General features: G+C 30.8%; 4 protein-coding genes across 7 annotated transcripts; 1 reads left to right on the top strand and 3 right to left on the bottom strand.

Annotated features, from left to right (window-relative positions):
* Positions 1 to 837: 837 nt before the first annotated feature.
* On the top strand, positions 838 to 22,890 carry LOC130668922 (ATP-dependent helicase brm-like). 3 transcript variants are annotated; one of them, XM_057471453.1, is made up of 6 exons: positions 838 to 988; positions 1,168 to 1,498; positions 15,259 to 15,460; positions 15,528 to 19,987; positions 21,318 to 21,483; positions 21,611 to 22,890. In XM_057471453.1, exons 2-6 carry the CDS (start codon positions 1,208 to 1,210, stop codon positions 21,760 to 21,762), a joined length of 5,271 nt encoding a protein of 1,756 aa, XP_057327436.1. In that variant the 5' UTR covers positions 838 to 988; positions 1,168 to 1,207; the 3' UTR covers positions 21,763 to 22,890. The 3 variants fall into 3 exon arrangements, with proteins under 3 accessions (XP_057327436.1, XP_057327435.1, XP_057327437.1); XM_057471452.1 differs by having other exon boundaries at positions 21,593 to 22,890; XM_057471454.1 differs by lacking the exons at positions 838 to 988; positions 1,168 to 1,498 and adding an exon at positions 15,061 to 15,188 and having other exon boundaries at positions 21,593 to 22,890.
* LOC130668925 (uncharacterized) lies at positions 2,179 to 4,935 on the bottom strand. Of its 2 annotated transcripts, none has more exons than XM_057471456.1 (6): positions 4,715 to 4,935; positions 3,859 to 3,992; positions 3,518 to 3,774; positions 3,357 to 3,462; positions 3,128 to 3,288; positions 2,179 to 2,354 (listed from the first exon to the last, which is right to left on the bottom strand). In XM_057471456.1, the coding sequence occupies exons 1-6, from the start codon at positions 4,805 to 4,807 to the stop codon at positions 2,239 to 2,241; spliced, it is 867 nt and encodes a 288-aa protein (XP_057327439.1). In that variant the 5' UTR covers positions 4,808 to 4,935; the 3' UTR covers positions 2,179 to 2,238. The 2 variants fall into 2 exon arrangements, with proteins under 2 accessions (XP_057327439.1, XP_057327440.1); XM_057471457.1 differs by having other exon boundaries at positions 4,742 to 4,933.
* Positions 5,014 to 7,633, bottom strand: LOC130668926 (inositol monophosphatase 2-like). Its single transcript, XM_057471458.1, has 5 exons — positions 7,366 to 7,633; positions 7,099 to 7,232; positions 6,094 to 6,459; positions 5,848 to 5,999; positions 5,014 to 5,353 (listed from the first exon to the last, which is right to left on the bottom strand). Exons 1-5 carry the CDS (start codon positions 7,432 to 7,434, stop codon positions 5,226 to 5,228), a joined length of 849 nt encoding a protein of 282 aa, XP_057327441.1. The 5' UTR covers positions 7,435 to 7,633; the 3' UTR covers positions 5,014 to 5,225.
* LOC130668923 (inositol monophosphatase 1-like) lies at positions 9,707 to 13,011 on the bottom strand. Its single transcript, XM_057471455.1, has 4 exons — positions 12,809 to 13,011; positions 12,168 to 12,301; positions 10,593 to 10,855; positions 9,707 to 10,509 (listed from the first exon to the last, which is right to left on the bottom strand). Exons 1-4 carry the CDS (start codon positions 12,875 to 12,877, stop codon positions 10,094 to 10,096), a joined length of 882 nt encoding a protein of 293 aa, XP_057327438.1. The 5' UTR covers positions 12,878 to 13,011; the 3' UTR covers positions 9,707 to 10,093.
* Positions 22,891 to 25,375: the final 2,485 nt, after the last annotated feature.

Genomic DNA, 25,375 nt, shown 5'->3' with positions numbered 1-25,375 from the left:
CATCGACAACTTCAGTTGTAGTCCAGATCCTTTTGTATGTTTGAATTGAAACAGTATTGCAGTGGCGTCGTGTAATTATCCATAAAATTTTTTGCTTATAGTTATTGTTTAATTAAATTGTACAGTGTTTGTAAAATTTAAATTGTGCAAAGTGTCTGTGGTGTCGTTAAGTGTTCAGTGCTAGTGCAAAGTGTTGCTGATGGCTGATGCTGATTTCTTCCAGGTTCCTGAGCAAACTCATCTGGCATCGTCTGGTGGAGAAATAGCAGTTAAGTGAAGTTTTTTTAGCTGAAATACACTTGGAGCAATTTAATTCAAATCTCCAAGTGTATTAGGACACCCTTCTGCATATTATTTCCCCGCCAAGGTTTGTTCAAGCACTTGCGTGTTTTTTTTTTAACATTTAAAATTTTTTCTAACATATTCTGCCACCATTTTATTTTGACTTCAATTTTTAATTTTTCTCCAATTTCTAATAATTTATTTTTCAAATATTTAAATTTACCGCGCGAGTAATAAGAATAATTAAGAAATTATTAATGAAAAATAAAAAATTTAGGGCATTGTTTTTAGTCAAGTTAATATAACTATTGACACAAATGAATTTTAATAAAATTATTAAATTTCAATTTTTAAATTTCGCGCCAAGTTTGCGTTACCACCAAATTATTTAATAATTTATTCATTTATTCAAAAGTTTTAAAAATTCCCATTTATCAGTTACATTTACACTCATCATTAACTTTAAAATATTAGATTTTCAAATTTCCCGCTTTAATTGATGGCCCAGTAGGTAACGCCCTCAAGGAGAGAAACCGAAAGTTCTGAAGCCGAAATCAAAATGGCCGATGGCTTGTTGTAAGTGATGTAGTATGTGAAAAGTGTTATTTAATTTATCAACCAAAAATAAAAGAGTGAAACTTGATAATCGTATGGATAAAATAAAATTATATTTATAATTTTCGACACTAGCGTAACAATTGAACCAGTAAGTACACTTATATTGTTATCAAATAAACTAACTTATAAATATCGCAATCATGTCGTCATCATATTGAAAATTCATTTCGTAAAAAAAATCCAGTACGAAATATAAATTATAAATATATATTTACATAAAGTAAATATTGTTCTGATGATAAATTAATAGCAGATGATTAATAATAGGAGTTGACTGCTGCATAAACTGGAGCCTGATCGTAATAATATGGCGAGTCCGTCGCCTCAGTCGTCACCAATGCCACCACCACAAGCCCCGAGTCCAATGGGTCCACCACAACAATCATCGTCGCCCTCGAATCCCCAAGGAAGTCCAATGGGTCCACCTCAGCATCATCCACACAGTCCGACCCAGGCGTATCCTGGTGGCCATCCACTACCTGGCCCAGGTCCGGGACCTGGAGGACCTCCGATGGCACAACCACCGCAACAACCGCCACCTCAGCAACAAAATTATCCACCGCATCCACAACAAATGCCACCTAATTTAGGCCCTCAGGTAATTTATTAATTAAAATTTAAAAAAAACTCCTGCATTATTTCAGACTCCATAAATTTAATTTCCAATTATAAGTTTTACTAAATAATTAATAATCTAGTTATTTAAAAAAGAGTGTGAATGCACCAGACATGAGACAAATTTAAAATTACTAATAAATAGAGTAAATAATTTTAAAAATGCGCATTCAAAAAATTTTTAAATTAATAAATGCATTTTTTTAATTATTTACTCTATTTATTTATAATTTTAAATTTGTCTGATGTCTGCTACATTCATTCTTATAATTAAAACAGTATTTTTATTTTCTAATTGGGGTATTAATTATAAAAATAATTAATTTGGTTGGAATTCAACGAAATTCTCACAAAAAGTGCCACCTAATTTAGGCCCTCAAATAATTTCTTAATAATTCACGTTACTAATTCCAAAAAGACTTGAATTTTTCTACGTCCTGTTGATTTCAGTCATTAAATTTAAATCCAAAAGAGCGTAAAATTTTTTTTTAATTTTTAGTCAAATTGTAGACTTATTCTAAAGCTGAAATTTTTTTTTTCAATTTTTAGCTACAAAATAAGTCTACAAAATGATTGGCGGTAAAAAAAATATTCGTCCTTTTGGAATTAGTAACAAAATTTAATTTCTAATAATTTCCAATAAAATTTTACTAAATAATTAATAGTCCAGTAATTTAAAACAGTGCTTTTATTTTTTAATCGGAGTATCATTTACAAGTACAACTAATTTTGTTGTTCAACTTTACGGTCAGCATCGTTGATCATTTTTTTAAGATCCTTAGCTATTTTGACATTACAAGCGCCAATAGCACGTGGGTTCATTATATTGACATCATTTCCTAAAAAAAAAACAAAACATCAAACAAAAAAATAAATTGATGTCAATGTCCGATGGGTTGATGACTTTGTCATTACGCAATTGATTATTTTTTCTCTTCTTTTTTAATTAATACTTTATTTGTTTTCACAAAATAAGACTTAGTACCCGATCAGGGAACTAGTACCCGATCACTCATATATTTGTGTATCTATATCTAATATATTTTACTAAATATAGATATTAGGGTGCTTCAAAAAAAAAATTTAATTTTTTTTTCGCTCTCACCCCCTGAAACGTTAGTGGTTGCCGAGAAAAAAATCCTCCCAAAAGATGGGCTCTCTAGCTCAACTCTAAGAGGTCGCTATTTTAATTTTAATTTCCCATCTAATTAACATGTAAAAATTTACTTTTTCACTAGAAGTGCAATTACTCGTAAGCTGCTCAATATTTTTCAAATTTATACTAAGATCTTCAAAGCTGATTCCTCAAGCTTTCCAAAACCCTATGACGAGTCAAAATTACCGCCAATTGAAGCTAGCAAAAAAAAAAAAAATTAACAATTTCATTTTGAAATACAAAATCGATACTATTCAGATAGCTTCAATTGGCGTTTTAATTATGATAATTATGACTAAATTAAATTTTTTTTTTTAAGCACCCGGTGATTCCCTATCACCGGTATCACCGAAATCACCGGTAACTAATATATATACAAATACATGGAGTGATCGGGTACTAGGTCTTTCATCTTAACTAAATAATAATTTTATTGAGTGATATAAAATCAATTACCGGTCACGCGATCAATAACAACACCCCCAGCTTCGGTGATGATTAAAGAAGCTGCTGCAATATCCCAAGTCGAAATTCCTGGTCCTTCTATCTGATAACCCTCGATAGCTCCAAGTGCTATATGACATAAAGTTATTGCTGCGCTACCAATTGTTCTTATTCTAAAATATAATTGTCTATTTATTTGACCCTTGTTCATAAAAAAAAATTCATTTCATTATTTTATTACCCGTGAGTTTTACTACCAAGTAATTTTATCCTCTCGATCATTTTCTCTCTTAAGTCATCAACTTTTATAAATGCTGGTTCGATAGCAATAAGTGATTTTGAAATGTCTAAAATATTATTGTAATTATTGCCACTGGTTAAAGTATAAAAATTTATACACACCATCAACAGTCGACGTTTTTAGTGGACGTCCATTGAGAAAGGAACCTCTTCCTTTTCTCGCAGTAAATAATTGATCAAGAATCGGGTTATAGACTATACCAATTCTCATTTCTTTATTAATCGACAGCCCAATGACGACACAAATTTGTGGGAAATTATGAATAAAATTCATTGTACCGTCTATCGGATCAATTATCCATGTAGGATCGTCCGTTAACTCTGGTAAATTTTTACCCGTCGATTCTTCGCCAATAAATCTTTAAAAAAAAAAAAAAGTAGACGATAGTTCATCCAGCTGTTGAAAATATTTAAATCTTAAACTAATAAGATTAATAAATTACTTATGATTAGGAAATTGTTGCTTCAGTTTTCCTACAATAATATCTTCGATTTTACGATCATATTCAGTTACAAGATCCCAGTCACCAAGTTTTTCTGTCACTGTTTTTCTAGCAAATGTCACGCCTTTCAGTACCTTGAAAATAATTATTATATATTTACATTCACTTAAATTCTCAAGTTATCATTAATTATGCACGTAACAATTTTTATATTCTTTTATTTATACAAGAAAAAAATCAGTACGTAATTGAGTACTTAATTAATTCATTTATTTTAATCTGAATTCACTCGGAGAGCCGGAGTTTTAAAAAAAAATCACTCTGCATAAGGAGTAAATAGGAAATTTATCTTTCCAGCGGAGTGATTTTGGAAGGATCTGGATTTTATTTAAATTCACATTCACTCTGATTCGGAATTTTAAAATAAACTCCCATTTGAAGTGGATTTCACTCCGAGGTCATTGAATAAATAAACAGTCATCTGCTTCGCATACTCTAAAAAATTTGCGGAGTGAACGCAGATTAAATCTGGAGCGGATGACTGTTTTTTTAATCCTCTCCAAGTAAAATTTACTCCGTATGCGGAGTGATTTCTTTTAAAAACTCCGAGACTCCGAGTGAATTTGGATTTGAATAAAATCCGTAATCACTCCAAATTCGCTCCCGACTTTTTACAGTGCAATCACTTCAGTTTTAATTCGCATTCACTCCGCAAATTTTTAACAGTTTAATAATCTTATGCATTAAATTTAAATAATAATAATATTAATTTATCAATAAATTATTGCTAAAGTATCTCATTAAATACTTGAATATATTCTTAATTAATAAACAAGTAAATGATATTTATATTAACATAAAATAGAGTAAAAAAAAAAGTTACGTGTCCAGCTTCAAGAGTCAATTTCATAGCAATGTCGTAGTAAAAATCTTCATCGTGTTTAGCCATTTTAAATAACTACTTGTTACTGCAATTACTTTTTCCCTTTTATCTATTTTATTAAAAACACTAGTAACTATTATTAGAATTGATGTTTATCCAACAACTCGTAGTAGCTGACTAAGATTTAATAATTTACTTTAAGATCTTGTCATCATCGTCGACCGTGAGAGAATCAATTGTAGTAGGGAATATGAAAGTAATGTCAATTCTAATTATTATTTAACTTCACTGTCAATTTATTTATTCCAAATTACCACAAAAACTCAATTAAAATAAAAAATTAAATTTTTAATTATGTACAATTTTTTTTAAATTTAAATCTTTTTCTTCTGACACTTTTTTTTTTATCAGTCAGAAATTTTATATTTTATTTTCTAAAACTAAAATTATTTTCTACATAACTAATTAATTACTTAAAATAAATTCATGTTCTCTTGAGTCGTCGACGTTGTGTTTGAAGATCAGTTTCATTTATCAGTTTCGATATTTCTGTTGCAAGTGCTTCCGTTCCAGTTGCTAACGTCATTGGCTTCATAATATTAAAATTTCCTCCTATTAAATATAAATAATTATTTATTAAACCACTAAATAATTACGATACTGAAGTTAGCCGACGTTTAATAATTTTTTGATTTTTTTTTAAATGATAAATTATAAAAAAAAAATATTTTAAAAAATTGCACTTATAGTTTTTTAAATTTTCTGTATGTGCATATTTCTAGTTTTCTTTTTTTTATAATTTATCGTTTGGAAAAAAATTTCAAAAATTATGAGATGTCTGTTAACTTCAGGATCATAAATATTTTTATTAATTAATAATTACATTTAATTTAAAATCGTGTCCATCAACTCAATAATATGATAAATTCATAGGGAGGTGGACAGTAAATTGAAATTTAGAATTTAATGTAGACCATAAATTGGACGTTTCGTCCCTTTATTGGGACTTCTTCAGCAACTTGATTATATGATCAAAATTAAATTGTAAATTTTAATTTACTGTCCACCTCCCTATGAATTTATCATTATAATTAATAATTTGTTACCTTTACTATCGATCACAGTACCACCAGCTTCTCTAACTAATAGACATCCAGCTGCAACATCCCATGGATGTAAATGATCCATGTGAAATGCATCAATAATACCTCTTGCAACATATGATAATCCCATTACTGCTGACCCAACATTTCTAACTCTTTATTGAAAATAAAATTTTTAATTACATAAGTAATTAGTTAATGACTCAATCAAAATTATAAATGTAACAATTAAAGAAATTATTTACGTACCCATCGGCGACTTGTGACAGCGCTTCAATTCGACCTAGTGTTATGTCACGCTTAGGCCCCCACTTGAGTAGACTGGGTTCAAGATTTATTAAAGCCAGTTCTAATTTTTTAATATTCGATGCACTGATTTTTTTGTCATTCAAAAATGCGCCTTGACCTTTTTTAGCTGTGAATAGTTCGTTATGGTGTGGGTTGTTAATTATTCCAAGTTGTATTTCTTTGTTTATGGCCAGACCAATTGATATACAACATTGTGAAAATCCGTGGACAAAATTCACTGTACCATCAATTGGATCAATAATCCATGTAGGTGCGTCTGTTAATTCTAATGGCTCATTTTTGTTGTGGGATTCTTCAGCTATGAATCTTTAAAACCAAAATTACAAACTTTATTTAAAAGATACAGTAAAATTTACTATGTATCTGAAGATCCGAACGTTTTTCGCGGAACAAAAATAAAAGCATAAAATGAAAAATAGAAAATCTATGGGATTTACATTTTTGAAATGTTTCGCATAGGTGTTAGTATGTCAACTAAAAATTGCAGACCACCTCCAACTGCCCCTTAAGTAGTCAAATTACATAAATTTTTTCATTTTCGCTGCACGAAAAACGTTTAGATTTTCAGGTGCATAATTTACTCCGAAGGGGAGTTCATTGTTATATTAAAGCTCCGAATCGGAGTGAATGTGAATTTAAATAAAATCCAGATCACTCCGAAATTACTCCGCTGAAAAAAAAACTCCTCATTTACTCCGTATGCAGAGAAAATTTTTTTTTAACTCCGGAACTCCAAGTATCAGAATGAATAAAAAATTGTAATCACTCCGAATTCGTTGAATACATATTTAAAAAAATTTTTTTTTTTCAATTGAAAAAAAATAATAAATTCGAAATAAAAGTACTTTTAGAAATTCGTATTTAAAGTTTACGCTGACTACATAAGTACTTGGGCGCCGCGATAAAAATATTGATATTTTATATGGAGAATAAAAAATTTCTTACTTGTGATCTGGATATTTTTTCGATAAGTTTGATATCAATATATTTTCAATAGCTTTGTCTTGTTCGGTAACCAGGTCTCGATAATTTCCTTTGATGTGAACAACTTTTTCACGATCGAGAGAATTTTTCAAAATCTAAAAAAAAAAATTGATTATATTTATTTTCAAATATTTAATTAAAATAGAAATATATTTATTAGTGTTTCATATTTATACAAAATATATAAAAGATAAATTTATTTAATTGAATGTAAGACTAGTATCATACCTCGCCTGCTTGCAGTGCAAGTTGTTTAGCAAACTCAAAGTATTCTTCAATATCTTGATTCGTTCCCATTTTAATTAATACAAATATATATATGTATACTTTAATATACTCAACGATGTGTGCCGCCGTTGACTGGTTTTACATTAATGCAGTTTCTGTCAGATTTTATTCTAAATAAATATTATTACCTTGACGTTTATCACTATTTCAAGATAATAATCTCTTGTCTTCACTTGAGTGTCACTGATATGAAATCTTATTAAGTTTAAATTTATCTTTTTTTTTTTTCTTTAATTGTTTGTTTTCTGTCTTATGTAATTCTAATTTTACTTCTGTTCACGCCAATCTTTTCACTCTTATGTCACATGGCATTTAAATTTATGAAGGTAAACATTACATTTAAAATTTCAGGCTTGATAACTTTTTTTTTTGTCATTTTTTTATCTACAACAAAGTCCGTCATTTCTCTTATTTAAATTTATCTTTATAATAGTAATCATTTTTTCTGGGTAAATAGAAATTGTATTAAATATTTCTCTTAATTATAAAAAATGATAAATTTTTAGTAATGGTCTAGTAGTGGGGCTCCACATATTTTTCAAAGTTCCAAGTGTTTATAGCTTAAAGATCTATTATTAAACTTTTTCCACGTGTTCAGCCACACGGCGGATTAAATTTTCTGTATGTGTTTTTGTCTTTAACACTAGATATCTATCCGGACCTTGCAATCAAAGTGTACAAAATTGATAAAAATAACATAAATCGGGCTAATTTTCAAAATTAAATTTTTTCTAATATATAATTAAATTTTCATATGAAAAAAAAAAATTTTTTTAGTGTTTTTTTGAACTGTTAATTGTAAGGTAGATCCAGTATCCGATCAGGGAACTAGTACCCGATCACTCATGTATTTGTATATCTATATTTACTAAATTCTACTAAATGTAAATACATACAAATACATGGAGTGATCGGGTACACTGAGAGAAAAAAAAATTGAATTCAAGTAAACATGTTTACTTGACTCATAATACTAAAAACAAGAAAAAATTTACTACATCGAAGTATAATATTTCTTATCTTTATAAAAATCGTTGCAATCTACTCATAAATTTCTACAGGCAATGCATTTTTACTAAAATTAAAACACTTTTCTTGGTACTATTTAAGTAAACTAATACTTAAATTAAGAAGTTTTACTTGGAAATATACACTTTTTACTCTCAGTGTACTAGTTCTCTGATTGGGTACTAGGTCTTTTATTTTAATTCAAGTTTTTTACATAAAAAATTGAAGGATTTCTTGGTGCAAGAAACATTTTGCACTACGGATTGAAGTCAGAAATTTTTTTAGAACTAGAAATTTTTTTTTTGCCCCAAGAAAATTTTTATTTTCATTTTGTAATGCGATAAATTTATCGGGACAAGTGAAAATTTTCTTGGTGACTAAAAATTTCTTACGCCAAGAAATCATTTTTTTTTTTGTATACTTAATCGTGTCAAAAGTTTTCAATTTCTTAGCGGGTTTTTGGTATTCAAATAAATTTTATCCAAAAAAAGAGTAAGACGACTTTGATCCACATTTTTTAAATCATTTTTTAAAGTTTAGATGTACAGTGATTTTAAATCTGTATTCTATTTAAATTTAATTTTATCACTATTTAGATTCTCGGAAACTCGTAAAGATTTTCATTGGTCAGTCAAAAAATAGGCAAATAATAAAAAAAAAATTTCGATTTCGCGAGTTCGTGATCTTGTTAAAAAAATAAAAATTACATCTGAGATCTACATGAATCACTCGATTTAAAAAAACAAAAGTAATTTTCCATTGATCTAATCAGATCTTGATTATTTTTTCCCAGATTAAAATCCACAATCCATAAAAAAAATTACCAGAATCAGCACCCGCGTAAAAAAAAATTGTTGAAAAAAGGTTAAAAAAGTGTTGACTATTTTAAACTTCAAAACTTGACACAATGACGAACTTTTTTTACAGATTTTCAAACTTCTAAAAATGCACAGAAAAAAACAATTAACTTCACACTACAAATGAACATTTTTCAGTGCAAAATACGTTCAGAAAAAACGGATTTCGAACTATTTCTGACCATTTTTCGTTTTATCATGTCTTAATAGTATTAGGACATTAATTAATTTTTCCCTTCAATTTTCAAAAGTTTAATAAAAATTTTGACGTTTAGAATAGTCAACACTTTTTTAACCTTTTTTTTACACGGGCATTTTAAAAAAATTTTTGTTTTTTAGAAACAAAACATGAAAAACTTTTCAAAATAATCAATATTCCATAAGTAAACAAATTAATAAAATTAAGCAACAGTGAATTTAAAAATAAATCAACAGTTTATTATAATTTATACAACATTGTTTTATAACATTAAAAATATCTTAGAAAATAATTTCGTATATATAGTTATGTAACATGCAATTAACAAACTGCACATCACTTTGATATGTAAAATTACATCACTGTAACAATATTTCATTTCAAAAATAACTAATAATTAAACAAAATTTTTTTGTGTACAAAATCCCACCAAATAACAAATTAGACTTAAAAAAAATTGATAGCAAACAATATTGATATGACAGTTCTATAAAAACAAACTAAGAAACTAAAAAAATCCGCACGTTTAACTCATTACGATGCATAAATCTGATATATTTAAATTTGCGTACAAATATATCACAACTATGCCAAGTAATTATTTCTACGTGCTTCCGTTGTAGTTATTAAAAATATTCTTATCACTGCCGCGTTTACGGTGTGTTTTGATGTCTGCTAATTTAATGAGTTTCACAAGTTCGGGTGTCATTTTCCTGTTACCCATTGCCAGAACTCTGGGTTTCATTAAATCAAAATCGTCACCGGAAGTATCGACAACATGCCCGCCGGCTTCGCGAATTAATAAGACACCCGCAGCAACGTCCCAAGGATATAAATTGTCGGTATGATAAACATCTGCGGCACCCATTGCGACATAACAAAGTGTCAAAGCTGCTGAGCCAAGTGTTCTTATCCCATGCGCTAATGTTACAAATGCTTCTAATCTTCCAAGGATTATGTCCCTGGTATCTTCTATGGTTGCGTATGACGCTTCAAGACAGACCAAAGAATGTCGCAATTCTGCAATAGATAAATAAAATTATTTATTATTTATTATTTAGATAAACTATTGATCCTTTATTAAGATAAAATAATTTTATTACCACTGACGTCAGAAGTTTTGATCGGTTTCCCGTTTAGATAAGCGCCTCGTCCTCGACGCGCTGTAAACAATTGCTCGAGAACTGGGTTGTAAACGATACCAATTTCTAGCTCACGATTAACTGCAAGTGCTATTGATATGCACGAGTGGGGAAATGAGTGAACGAAATTTGTCGTACCGTCAATTGGGTCAATTATCCATGTTGGCGCGTCGGTAAATTTTGGAAGGACGTTGGTTTTTGAAACTGTTTCTTCTCCTATAAATCTAAATTTAAAATTATTTTTATTATTTACTACAAAAATTAATTTCTTCATTTTTTATTATAGAATTTTTCGTTCAAAATATTTTTCTGTTGTTATAAAAATTAAATAGAATTTGCCCTCGATTTTTAGTCTTAATCTTCATAATTATATTTGGAGATTAAAAAAAAATAACAAACTACTTAAATTTTGTAATGAAAAAATAAAATTAAAATAAACCCCAATTATTGACAAAACGAATTCAGATAAAAAATAATTAATCGGTTATCGTTCAAGTTCATTACCCAGTCATCCAACCCGTAACCGATTAATTTAAAAATCAACAATACGAAATATTTAAAATTCACGCTAATGCTCGAAAAAAGAGCAGTTTAGAAATTGAACATATCTGTATTTATTACAGTTTCGTGTAGTAGTACGGTGCGACTCTGAAACTGTAAAGATTACATTCTTATCCTAGGGATAACAAATATTAGAGTTTCAAACTCGATATTGTCCAGCTCTCTATAGTAAACAGATTTTATAATTTTAAATTTTATTATAAAATTAGTTAAAATTACATTTTCGATCGTTAATATTACTATTCTGTTCTTCTTAAGATATAGAATTTAAAAATTACAGTGTGAGCTGTGATTTTTCTCAGATCATTCATTATTCTCGACAATTGATAACTCAGTGTAATTTTTATGTTATGAATAAATAAGAGAAACTGTAATTTTTCGAATGCTTTTTTTTCCGTGTGGCATTTGAAATCTATTTATAACTATTTTCGAAACACTAGTTCTCAACAGCCAAATTATAAAATGCATTATTTAAATTTAATGTCTTTCTAATAAATTTAAATATATATATTTACATTATTCAATTTCATCATAATATCTAGTAAAAATTTTCATTACTTCCGCAATAACAAAAATCTATTTTTATAAATTACGCGAAAACCTGTTTTAAATATCTCTTATATTTATTTTAAACTAAAAATTTCCATTTGTCAGAAAAAGATAAATTAAATTCAAGAAAATTTTTCTACACAAACATGTTCATAAATTTAAGTATAATGTATATCCTTTCAATAACATTCGCTTTAATCTAATCGTAAATTTCTATAGGCGATTTTTATTGCAATTAACAAAAAATATGTCGTCAGAATTATTCAAGTAAAATTTTTTAATGGAAGGAGATTTTTTTTTTAGTGCATAAGCCAAAATTATAAAACCGCCTTTTTAAATTTGACTTTAATTTTTTTTCTTTCACATGAAAAATAGAAATTTATAATAAATTACAATAATAAAAATAAAAAAACAATTTTTACATACTTGTGAGTAGGAAATTCTTTAGCAAGTCCATCAATTAAAATTTGTTCAATTTTTTTATCATACTGAGTAACTAAATCCCAGTCACCAGCTTTCGTTTCGATATTTTTTCCACCTTGTGTCGTATCTCTGATTATCTGTAATGTCACATTAATAAAGATTCTTTAATATAAATATATTTAATTCACCACTTGACGATCTCACTCTTTCTTTCCCTCTCATTCCCTGTTGTACCCCCCAATAAATTGCTCTATCATTACCATATCAAGTATCAAATTATTCTGATATACTTATAAACGCAGCGCGTTTATTTAAATATTTAAATTTCTATTCAAATCAACGCCTCATTTATCTACCAATCAAATATTTTTTAAATTTCATTTGATTTTTATAAAAACCTAATTTTTGATTGAATGTAAATGTAGCAGACGTCAAATTTAAAATTATAAATAAATAGAGTAAATAATTAATAAAATAAAATTAAAAAAAATCCGCGTTTCAAGAATTTTTAAATTAATAAGTGAATTTTTTAAAAATTATTTACTCTATTTATTTATAATTTAAAATTTCTCTGATGTCTGCTGCATCCACACTCTTTTTTTTTTTTTCTTAATTGAATTCAATAATTAATAAAAAAAAAATACCTTCGCTGACTCGATCGTTAGTTTCATAACAAAGTCGTAACAATGTTCCAATTCTTTTTGTGTGGCCATTGTGATAATTTAAAAAAATTAAATTACTATTGTTAAAATTTAAATTAATTAAATAAAAAATTTAAATAAATTTGATTATTATTTATATTATTAAAATGTTAACCACTAGCTCTAACTTTAAAGTGACGTTAAATTTGCGGAAGCGCAGTATTTATGCAAAAGCTCGCAACCCCACTACGTTATTTTTCCGATGCATGCATTGATAATATTCGTTCTAATATTACGTTGCAACATATATACAATTATTTATTTTAATGTTTATATTTATATATTTTTTCTTCACTCTTCTAGCCAACTATTTTACTAAAATATATAAGTATAACTTTGAATATAAAAAAGACATACACAATTAAGTCATTAAATTTGTAAAAAATATTTTTTAATTGATTCGCAATTAGAATTTTTTCGAGGTAAATATTTATAAAAATTGAAAAACTAGTAAAATGAAATAGAATTTTTTAGTCATCAATTTAAAAAAATACAAATTTTGTAATGATTTGTATTTACAAATTTTTTAACGTAAAATAAGAAAAAAAAATTCAATGGCATTAAATCTGGAACAAATTTTTAATTGATTTGCAATTTAAATTTCTTCACGGTAAATAATTTTTAAAAAATGATAAACTAAAAATTTAATAGTTTTTTTTTTTTTTTTTTAATTATAAATTGAAATTTTCTAGTCATTTTTTAATTTTTTAGTCATCAATTAGAAGAAATATAAATTTTTCATTGATTTGTATTTCAAAATTTCTAGTAAAATAAACAAAATAAAAAATTCAATGTCATTAAATTTGGAAAAAATTTTTAATTGATTTTCAATTTCAATTTCTTCACAGTAAATAATTTTTTAAAAAATGATGAACTAATAAGTCAAGAATTTATTTTTTTAAATTATAAAATGAAATCAAAATTTTTTAATCATCATTTAGAAGATATAAAAATTTTTCATGAATTTGTATTTCCAAATTTCTAGTAAAATAAAAAAAATAAAAAATTCTGTCATTAAATTTGAAAAAAAATGTTTAATTGCTTCCAATTTCAATTTCTTCACAGCAAATAATTAAAAAAAAAAAATGATAAACTAATAAGTCTCGAATTCGTTTAAAAAAAATTATAAAATGAAATCAAAATTTTCTAATCATCAAAAATAATAAAATATTTTTAGTCCCTGTTTAAAAAAAAATTTCCATTGATTTGTATTTCAAAATTTCTAAACGTAAAACAAAAAAAAATTTTTTTATAGTGATCATAAAATCACCTATGGCTGTATCAGATAAGTCAGCAATACAAGTCAGCAAATTGAATGTAATTTAAGTTACAGGTGTAGTCAAGCACGTGTTAACAATGTGTCACATATTAAAGCGTAGTATAGTTGGCTAAACTCCTTTTTTACGTCTGGTGTTTTTTAATCTATCTCTCTCTCGCTCTTTATTTTTCCATACTCATGCGTCGTTCACGCTCCCAGCGACCCGTAATCACGTTCCAATAGCATGCCTCTAATCTTTGTTTTAAGCTAGTTTCTATCATCAACTTCCTATGATTTATTTCCTTATTTGTTTCGTTAGAAAAATAATTAAGCAGAAAACGCATAATAAAAACTAATTAATCAACTTAATTACCGCAAGTCTTTTTGTTTAAAGTCTTTGTCTAATTCGCAATGTTCATTAATGAATGCATAAATTATGTCACATTAGAATGGTAATTTTATCATATGTTTAATTTAAAGTTTAAGTTCAAGTTTAAATAAAATATAAATGACATAACAGTCGTTTGAAATAGTGGAAAATTTCGTTTTATTTTGACGTAATCGTGGAAATTAAAACTTTTAAAAATTTGCATTCAGTTCTTATCTCTTATGTATACTAATGATTATTGTATTAGACATAATAAATATATAGATGGATAGATTGATATAATATATATTAAATTTATGAAAACAAAGTCTCCAGATAGTACGACTGGTAATATAATAATAATAATAACATATCAGTAAACAGTTCTTAGTTTCAATGTCAAATAGATACCGTAAATCATCATGCAGACAGTGATGATGGAAATATCACGTTTTGTTTGATATCATCAAAATTGCAGTAAATATTATTGCCGAGTAGAACTAGATTGTGGTATACCATAATCCAGCGGAAAGTATTATTTTCATTTCATTCAATTTACACGTGCTCATTATTATTATTAATAAATTTGTGTATATTTACATTTAATTAAATACTGATTAAATTTTCCAAATGTCCATAATGATAATGACGAATCTGTTGTGAAACGTCAAATGGATATTAAATTTATGGAGATAATTGTAGGGAAAAGTGTAAATGTAAAATTAAATTGTTAGAAGAAAGTTGTAACGTAAAATTCTAATTTTCAAGGGTCCGGCGGGAGGTCCGACTGGGCCACAAGGACCTGGAGGCCCGATGATACCGGGACAGATGAGTGGACCACCGACTGCTGGGCATATGGGACCAAATCAGATCAGTGGGCCTGGAGGACCACCTATGGGACCTGGTCAAATGTTTCCTGGTGGTCCACCGAATATGGGACCTAGTGGACCCAATCAGATGGGCCCTGGAGGTAAATGCTGGTGTTTAGTTAATGATGTGATTAGTAATGCAGTTATTTAATTGTAAATATTTTTTAGGCCCGAATCAAATGGGACCTGGGGGACAAATGGGTCCGGGTCATATGGGACCAGGTGGACCTCCAGCACCACCACATATGCAAGGCGGCCCGGGAAACCAAATGCCAAGTGGACCAGGACATATGCAAGGGCCTCCACCATCGGGACTTATGAATGCAGGACCAGGTCACATAGGACCGGGACCTGGACCGATGCCAGGTCCAGGACACATGAATCCATCGATGGCTGGTCCACCGGTTCCGATGTCCGGAGCACCAATAGGCCCAGGTGGACAAATGCCTAGTCACGGACATGGTGCCAATGGACATCCTCAGATGATTGTGAGTGGCCCAGGAAATCAAATGAACATAGGGCCCGGTGGTCCGGGTGTTCCTATTATTATGGGTGGGCCTAATGCTCCGGGACCAGTTCCTGCTGCTCCCATTGGTCCTAACACCGGTCCAGGGAATCAAATGGGACCTGGTGGACCGATGATGCCCGTATCAGGACCTAATCAGCTGCCTCCAGTTGGACCTGCAAGTCAAATGGGACCTGGAGGACCTTCAGCAATAGTCGTCAACAATTCCGGAAGTCCAGTAGGTCCTGGTGGTCCATCAGGACCTCCAGGTATAGGGCCGATGCCACCAGGAGCAAATCAACCGATGGGACCAATAGGGCCCGGAGGACCCGCTGGTCAATTGACTCCAATTCCCAGTGGTCCACCAGGTCCTCCCGGACCTGGACAAGAAAATCTCAACGCTCTCCAGAAAGCCATTGACTCCATGGAAGAAAAAGGTCTTCAAGAAGATCCTCGTTACTCCCAATTACTCGCTCTTCGCGCTCGCAGTCAAAATGCCGGAATGGGAGACAAACAGAACTTCAGCTCCCAACAACTCCAACAACTTCGTGTCCAAATAATGGCCTACCGTCTGCTAGCACGGAACCAACCACTTTCTCAGCAATTAGCTCTAGCTGTTCAAGGCAGTGTACCAGCCCCAGGTATGCCTCAGCGACCAGTCGACCCATCACAGACTCCAAGTACACCAGCAGGCTCTCTTCTCTCCGCGACCACAGGCGCCGTTGTCCCGAGTTCCGTTGGAGCTCTACGACCTGGCTCTCAATCATCCCAACAGCTTCAGCAGCAGCAACAACAAGCTGCTAACAAAACAAACCGCGTTACAAGCGTCGTTAAACCCACAGGTTTAGATCCTCTAGTCATTCTCCAAGAGCGAGAAAATCGCGTAGCCACGCGTATCGCTCTTCGCATGGAGCAATTAAGCAACTTACCCACAAATATGCCCGAGGATCTTCGCATTCAAGCCCAAATAGAGTTACGTATGCTCCGTGTACTTAATTTCCAACGTCAATTACGTTCTGAGATAATCGCCTGTACACGTAAAGACACAACGCTAGAGACTGCGGTCAACGTCAAAGCCTACAAACGTACAAAACGTCAAGGATTACGTGAAGCCCGTGCTACTGAAAAACTGGAAAAACAACAGAAACTTGAAGCGGAACGGAAACGTCGTCAGAAACACCAAGAATTTTTGACTTCCGTTCTTCAACATGGCAAAGATTGGAAAGAATTCCATCGTAACAACGTCGCTAAGTTGTCACGTCTCAACAAAGCCGTGCTGAACTACCACGCAAATGCTGAGCGCGAGCAGAAGAAGGAACAAGAGCGGATTGAAAAGGAACGAATGCGTCGTCTGATGGCTGAAGACGAGGAAGGTTACCGTAAACTCATTGATCAGAAGAAAGACAAACGTCTGGCATTTTTGTTGTCACAAACCGACGAGTACATCTGCAATCTTACTGAGATGGTCAAGCAGCACAAGATGGAACAGAAACGCAAACAAGTCGAGGAGCAGAAGCGTAAGAAGAAGAAGAAGAAACTGCAAGACGGCATGCCCGTCAATGAAGACGGAACTCCGGTTGAGGATGCGCGGGTTCATGTTTATGAAGTGAGCACTGGCCGGACATTGACCGGCGAGGATGCCCCGCTGATGAGTCAATTGAATTCTTTCATGGAGTCGCATCCCGGGTGGGAAGTCGTCGAGTCTGACAGCGACGAGGACGACGACGACGATGAAGAAGAAAATGTGTCGGGACAAAAAGCTAAGGCTGGAGATTCAGCTGTTTCTGCTGAGAGCAACAGTGAGTCCATCAGTGAGACTAAAAAGAAATTAAATAAAGCCAAAGTTGAGGACGACGAGTACAAAACTGAAGAGCAGACTTATTACAGCATCGCGCACACAGTGCACGAGTGTGTTACTGAACAAGCCTCAATTATGGTTAATGGTATACTCAAGGAGTATCAGATAAAGGGTCTCGAGTGGTTGGTGTCATTGTTTAACAACAACCTCAATGGTATTTTAGCTGACGAAATGGGTCTCGGTAAGACAATTCAAACTATCGCGCTCGTTACTCATCTTATGGAGAAAAAGAAGGTCAATGGGCCATTCTTAATCATCGTTCCATTGTCAACTCTGTCTAATTGGGTACTGGAGTTTGAAAAGTGGGCGCCGAGTGTCATTGTCGTATCCTACAAGGGTTCACCCGCCGGGCGACGCGCGATACAATCGCAGATGCGTGCTACCAAATTTAATGTGCTGCTGACCACCTACGAGTATGTCATCAAAGACAAAAGTGTCTTGGCTAAATTACCATGGAAGTACATGATCATCGATGAGGGTCACAGGATGAAGAATCATCACTGCAAGTTAACTCAGGTGTTGAACACTCACTACTTAGCGCCGCATCGTTTACTTTTAACCGGTACTCCGCTGCAAAATAAATTGCCCGAGTTGTGGGCGCTGTTGAATTTCTTGTTACCCTCGATCTTTAAATCCTGCAGTACATTCGAGCAGTGGTTCAATGCGCCTTTTGCCACCACCGGAGAAAAGGTCGAGCTGAATGAGGAAGAAACGATTCTTATTATCCGACGTCTGCACAAAGTACTGAGACCGTTTTTGCTGCGACGTCTGAAGAAAGAAGTTGAGTCTCAATTGCCTGACAAAGTTGAGTATATTATCAAGTGCGATATGTCTGGGTTACAGAAAGTTTTGTACAAACACATGCAGAGCAAGGGTGTGCTGCTGACTGACGGCTCTGAGAAAGGAAAGCAAGGGAAAGGTGGCGCGAAAGCGCTGATGAATACAATTGTCCAGCTCCGTAAATTGTGTAACCATCCGTTTATGTTCCAAGCGATTGAAGAAAAATATTGTGAGCACATCGGGGTCCAGGGTTCGCACACAGTCTCAGGACCGGACTTGTATCGTGCGTCGGGTAAATTTGAGCTGTTGGATCGCATACTGCCTAAGCTGAAGGCGACCAACCATCGCGTGTTACTGTTCTGTCAGATGACGCAGCTGATGACGATAATGGAGGATTACTTGAGCTGGCGCGGCTTCAAGTATTTGCGGTTGGACGGTACAACCAAAGCTGAAGATCGTGGTGATTTACTGAAGAAGTTCAATGACCCCGGGTCTCAGTATTTCTTATTCTTACTGTCAACTCGTGCCGGTGGTCTGGGTCTCAATTTACAAGCCGCTGATACTGTCGTTATTTTTGACTCCGACTGGAATCCGCATCAAGACTTGCAGGCACAGGATCGTGCCCATCGTATTGGGCAGAAGAATGAAGTGCGAGTGCTGCGTCTGATGACCGTCAATTCTGTTGAAGAAAGAATACTGGCTGCTGCGCGCTATAAGTTGAATATGGATGAGAAAGTCATCCAGGCTGGAATGTTTGATCAGAAGTCAACAGGAAGTGAGAGACAGCAATTTTTGCAGAGTATTTTACATCAAGACGACGCGGATGATGAGGAAGAAAACGAAGTACCAGATGATGAAACAGTCAATCAGATGATTGCTAGGTCGGAGGGTGAGTTTGAAACTTTCCAGAAATTGGATCTCGAGCGACGGCGTGAAGAGGCGAAGCTGGGTCCCAATCGTAAGTCGCGTTTGCTGGAGGAGAATGAATTGCCCGACTGGCTGGTTAAGGATGACGAAGAAGTTGAGCGGTGGACGTACGAAGAAGACGAGGAACGATATCTGGGCCGCGGATCTCGGCAGCGGAAGGAAGTTGATTACACTGATAGTTTGACGGAAAAGGAGTGGCTCAAAGCTATCGACGATGACGGGGTCGAGTTTGACGACGAGGAGGAAGACGATAAGAAGAAAAAGAAACCGCGAAAGCGACGCAAGAAGGGGGAGGAAGATGAAGAGCCGATACCGAAGAAACGTCGCGGCGCGGGGAGCAGCAGCGGCGGTGCTGGACCGTCTGTTGATATAAAACTACGCAAGTCCATGAAAAAATTACTTATGGTTGTTGTTAATTATACGGACAGTACTGACGGCAGGTTACTGAGTGAACCATTCATGAGACTGCCGTCGAGACGAGAATTACCTGATTATTATGACGTTATAAAAAAACCTCTGACTATTAATAAATTGTTGAAGAAAGTTGATGAAGGCAAAGTAAGTATTTATTTATTTATTTATTTATTTATTAATGAGACCGCTAACTTTGAAGTAAAAAGATGAAGACTAATTTTAATTAGTAGTAAATGTTGAGAAATTACTGATTCCTGTGGCTTGGAAGTTTATTGTTCGATAATTTATTTAGATTGTATGGCAATTTAAAGATTAGTATTCAAATTAATTGACTTGACTCGATGGCTGCGCTTCTTAGCTTCGGTAAACTTTCCTCGTAAATTAAAGTTAACTAGAGAGTGTCTCAAGTCGTGACATTGCCATAGATACAAACTTTAATTTTCGCTATAAATTATTTCTTTAAAAAAGTTTGCAAATTAAAGTAACAAGTTGTTCATTTTTTTAATGAATTTTTATTGGGTCAATATTTGGCGCCATTTTATTTACTGTTTTTAATGTTATTGGATATTCGCCATATTTTATAATTAACGTTTTATTTAATTTTATTCTGCGTGCTGGGTCGAGTAAATTAATAGATTATAAGTTAGCGGTCTTAAGGGGATTCGTAGACAGTGTCTCCTCCCTACACTTTTTAAAAATATTCAGTGACTTTCAATTGTAATGACTGGAGTCGGGATTTTTACTTTGATTTCAAAATAACAATTGATAATTGATGTCAAATTTTTGATATTACGGCGGAAATATTGATCGTATAAAAAAATTTTTTAAACAAAAGTTATAGGAAATTTAATTTTATAAAAAAAATGTCTCTTATAATTTTTTTATAGGACCAATATTTTCACCGTAATTTAAAAATTAAAATTCTCATAATTATCAAAAATTTGAACCGTTCATGATGAATCTTGATTTTGGAATTACGGTGAAAATATTGGTCGTATAAACAAAATTTTCAAATAAAAGTTGTTCAAAATTTAATTTTCCAAAAAAAATATCTCTTATAATTTTTTCATAGGACTGATAAGAAAGCCGTAATTTCAAAATTACGATTTTCATAATTATCAAAAACTTGAATCATCCATTATGAATCTTAATTTTGGAATTACGGTGAAAATATTGGTCGTATAAAAAAATCATAAGAGACATTTTTTTCGAAAATTAAATTTCCTACAACTTTTGTTTTAAAACTTTTTTTATAAGACCAATATTTTCGCCGTAATACTAAACATTCTAACCATTCATTCGAAATTAACGCAAAAATTTTGTCCCTAGTAGGGCACTGTCCAAGAATGCCCTTAAAAAATAGGAGGTACTGTCAGAGAATACCCATAAAAAATGGGAGGTATTGTCTGAGAATGCCCTGATATTTAAATTTTAAAAGAAAATATCTATATATTTATAATTATATAATTTTCAGTATTCGAGTGTAGATGAACTGGAAAAAGATTTCATGCAGTTGTGTAAAAATGCCCAAATTTATAACGAAGAAGCCTCACCAATTCACGAGGATTCGATTGTGTTGGAGTCGGTATTTACAAACGCACGACAAAGACTCGAAGCCGAAGGTTCGATGTCTGATGACGGTTAGTATTTAAAAATTTACTACACTATATTTTGTTATGATAAAATAATGAAATAATTTACGATTATAATGACAACATAAATTTATATGATGTTTCAATAATAACGCAGGAAATAATTCATCTCCAGACGATCGTGATGACGGATCGGACGGCGACTCGAGTGTAAGGATGAAGATTAAATTAAAAGGACGTAAAAGTGAGAGTAGAACGGGTAGTAGACGTAAAAGAATAACGAAAAAATATATTTCTGATGATGATGACGACGCAGATGATAATTAAGTAATTTTTCATTTTATATTTTATTAATTAATTAATTTACAAACTATCATAATTATTGTTAAGAAATTTAATTTAAATTATCATTATTATTTTTAATTTACATACCAAACTTTTCAACTTAATTATCAACTAAGCAATTAACGCAGTTCAATTTTCTTATTGGAAAATTTTTATTTTTCCCATCGGCGTCGCTCGAGATATATCAGATATTAATATATATATATAAGTCCCACTGTAATTAAGAAACAAATGATCATATTAATATATATTAATAAATATGTATGACTATAAATGATATTATAAATTTATTTATAATATATATATACATAAAATTGCATTTACAGCTTTTTAAAAAATTTATGTCATATATTAATTTATATTATATTTATATGATCATGTATATTTATATCTGATCTTTTTTTTTTACTACTGTTTGAATACAAATATATTTATATACACACAGAAAAAAATGATTTCTTGACGCAAAAAATTTTTCTTGGCACAAAAAAATTTTTTCTCGCCCCAAGAAAATTTTCTTTTCAATTTATAATGAAAAAATTTTCTTAAAGTGAGTAAAAATTTTTTGTACCAAAAAAAATCCCTTTTTTCTGTATATATATATATAGATTTATATTTTAAGAGTGTGAGAATAATTCGTACTTACAAATAATTCGTCTTGGATCGAATATTAACTGTCGATTAAAAATTAAAATTTTCAAATTATTCAAATTATTCGTAAGCCTCCGAATTATTACTAAATTATTGTAAAAAATTACTTATAATTTATCACATGAGTTTTAAATTTAGTAGTAAAATAAAGTTCGAGCTTCTGATACTAGTTCGAACTGAAAATTTGAATTTGAATAAAATAATTTAAAAACTGGAAAATAAACAAAAATTTTTAAATTATTCGACGAATAGAAATTTGAATCGCATATTAATACTCGATTAAATTCGATCAGAAAATTATTCGCACACTTTTGAAATAAATTAAGCGATAATGATAAATATTTAAATGATCTGCGTTAATTAAAAGCCTGAGATATCATTAATTAGTATTTTTAATGGATCTTTAATTAATTGATAACGTATACTATTATTGTAATAATAAATATATATTTATAAATACTGTATTGTATTGTAGTTTATATATATATATGAAATGATGTTGAAAAAAAAATAAAAACAAAAATAAAGACAAAGGATAATAAAATAAATAACAGAATATAGTAATGAATATTCAGACAATGGTGATAAATAAATTGTGTGTTTGTGTTTAGATGTAAATTTTTAATCTACCATCAATAAATCATAAGATGAATCCGGCTCATAAAATTAAACTCAAAGCTCCACTAATGTAATTTACACATCAATTGCTCTTTGTTTTTATGCATAAGAATTAATGGCTAAATTTTTTTTCCTTTTAATTTCTTTTGTCAAACGACAGACGTCATAAATTTGAATTTTTATTATTTTTTCACACCCTTTTTTGTTATTCATATTTTGCGAGTGAGAAGAAAAGGAAACTGAAATAAAATCCTAACGATTAAATTATTCATCGACGTCACGTTAACGAACGTACGGTTAGAAATCTATCAATGAATTTTTAAACAATTGTTCCGCGCGTATGATTTTTTTTATCTTCCATTTTCTACAATTTAATTGAGTAGAATTCAATAAATTTTCATCTATTGATTAATCATTTTTTTTTTAATTTTTGAATTTTAATTGAGTTTAAAAAAAAAATCGCGGTAATTTAATAATTGAAATTTAAATAAAAAGATGGAATTGATTATTGATTATTTTGTGACATTTTACCGACCCGACTTGACTTGATAGTTTTTTTTTTAATTCATTTGTAGTTCAATGGTTTGGCGACACGCTTAGATATCCGCGACAAAATATCCGTAAAAAAATTCAATTGATTAAATATTTGTCGGGGAAAATTCGTGAAAAAAGGGCGCTATCTTTCACACCATTTTATGTGTGGGTATATTTTTGTAATTGCAAACACACAGAATTCGTGAAAAAAGAGCGCTATGTTTCACACCTATTTATGTATGTATCAATCATATGTATTTTTGCATGAAGTATTTAATGAATTAAATGATAAATGTTTAAAAAATATGATTTCAATAACTTTCTTCTACTTTTATTTTAACTATAAAAATTTTGATCTGATGAATTCATATCTTTGGTATGTTCATTTTCAGGATATTCTGTCCGTAGATATTTTATTCATCGGATATTTTGTCCGCGGATATGTTGTTACGCAACTAATGGTTTAATGTATGGATTTAAAAAACAATTAAAATATTTAATTATAGGGTAGAAGTATCGTTTTTGGCCACTTAGAAATTTTGAATAAAATAATTTGTAAAATACGCAACAACATAATTAATTTTTTAAAATGTTTTTCCAGATATTTTTATCACACTATTGCAATGAAATTTTTTTAAATACGATTTCATTATTTAAAATAAAGTATTAATTGTCCAAAAATGGAGCAGTGGCCACAAGTGGTACTTCTACCCTAATTGCTGACGAATTTATCACAATTTTTTTTTTTTTAATGTAAATTTATAGTTTAGAAATTTATTTAAATTGAGCAGTAGTTTTTTTTTTGAGTAAATATGCGATGGCGGATTTATTTCATTAGTAAATTTGATAGAAATCTAATTATGTGTTTGTTCTATTGCCGTAAATTTAATAAAATTTTTCTATTAAATCTCTTAATTAATCGCGTAAATTGCGGAAATACCGATAGTACAAAAGTATATATATAAATGTATAGAATATATAAGATATTAAAATTCCCCTAATTTCAGTGTAAGTTAAAAACAAATTCTGGATTTTCCAGTTTTTAATTTAAAAAAAATCGTTTTGCATTCTGATTATAAATATACTGTAACAAAAATTTATAATAAAAAGCTGCGGAAATAATTAAATATGAATGATATTTAATAGTCCATAAATTAAATTTTTTTTTCTAACTATTATAATAATAAAAAGAAAAAAAAAATATTTTACCGGAAGAGTAGAAAATTTTCGTGTGATTTTCAGCGTCAGCTTGGCAAAAAGGAATCACGCATGAGTGAACAAACGTGATGAAATGAGTAATATATATATCTATATATATATATGAGATGAAAAATAAAAAAAGGATGAGAATAAAAGAAAAAAAAAGAGAGTTAACTTTATCTGCAGTGCAGTTTATCCGTAAAGATTAAACCAAGCCGAAAGGTACATCATTAGTAACGTGTGCGCAAGTGAAGATAACAAATATCCGTCTTTTTAAATGATAATAATTTTTATCACGCTTATATACTTACACGAAAAAAAGTAAGCGAAAATTACTATATAGAAAGTTACCCGAAATCACCAATGGAATTTGATAGCTTTTACTTTTGACAAAAGTAAAAAATTACCGTTCCATGACAACTGATTCCACACCATTGATCCCCGACAAGTGATCCCAGACTAGATTTAACTGACAACTGGTCAAACTGACAATTGATCTTCTGATCCATCAATTTCATAAAGATTTTCATAACTTTCCTTATCATCATCTTTAAAACCTTCATCATTTTCCCCCGAATGTAGATGGGATCAG

Source organism: Microplitis mediator, chromosome 5 (assembly GCF_029852145.1).
Source record: "Microplitis mediator isolate UGA2020A chromosome 5, iyMicMedi2.1, whole genome shotgun sequence".
Classification (NCBI taxonomy): Eukaryota; Metazoa; Arthropoda; class Insecta; order Hymenoptera; family Braconidae; genus Microplitis; species Microplitis mediator.
This window is presented reverse-complemented; position numbering and strand designations above follow the sequence as displayed.

Excerpts from the sequence above, each read along its gene's own strand:
- LOC130668922 (XM_057471452.1), top strand. The coding sequence starts at position 1,208 with ATGGCGAGTCCGTCGCCTCAGTCGTCACCAATGCCACCACCACAAGCC. Across the intron at positions 1,499-15,258 it reads CACCTAATTTAGGCCCTCAG|GGTCCGGCGGGAGGTCCGAC; the intron begins GTAATTTATTAA and ends CTAATTTTCAAG. Across the intron at positions 21,484-21,592 it reads AGGTTCGATGTCTGATGACG|GAAATAATTCATCTCCAGAC; the intron begins GTTAGTATTTAA and ends ATAATAACGCAG.
- LOC130668925 (XM_057471456.1), bottom strand. The coding sequence starts at position 4,807 with ATGGCTAAACACGATGAAGATTTTTACTACGACATTGCTATGAAATTG. Across the intron at positions 3,775-3,858 it reads CAACAATTTCCTAATCATAA|ATTTATTGGCGAAGAATCGA; the intron begins GTAATTTATTAA and ends TTTTTTTTAAAG. Across the intron at positions 3,289-3,356 it reads CTTGGTAGTAAAACTCACGG|AATAAGAACAATTGGTAGCG; the intron begins GTAATAAAATAA and ends ATTATATTTTAG.
- LOC130668926 (XM_057471458.1), bottom strand. The coding sequence starts at position 7,434 with ATGGGAACGAATCAAGATATTGAAGAATACTTTGAGTTTGCTAAACAA. Across the intron at positions 6,460-7,098 it reads AAAAAATATCCAGATCACAA|ATTCATAGCTGAAGAATCCC; the intron begins GTAAGAAATTTT and ends TTGGTTTTAAAG. Across the intron at positions 5,354-5,847 it reads TACTGTGATCGATAGTAAAG|GAGGAAATTTTAATATTATG; the intron begins GTAACAAATTAT and ends TATATTTAATAG.
- LOC130668923 (XM_057471455.1), bottom strand. The coding sequence starts at position 12,877 with ATGGCCACACAAAAAGAATTGGAACATTGTTACGACTTTGTTATGAAA. Across the intron at positions 10,856-12,167 it reads AAAGAATTTCCTACTCACAA|ATTTATAGGAGAAGAAACAG; the intron begins GTATGTAAAAAT and ends TTTTAAATTTAG. Across the intron at positions 10,510-10,592 it reads CAAAACTTCTGACGTCAGTG|AATTGCGACATTCTTTGGTC; the intron begins GTAATAAAATTA and ends TATCTATTGCAG.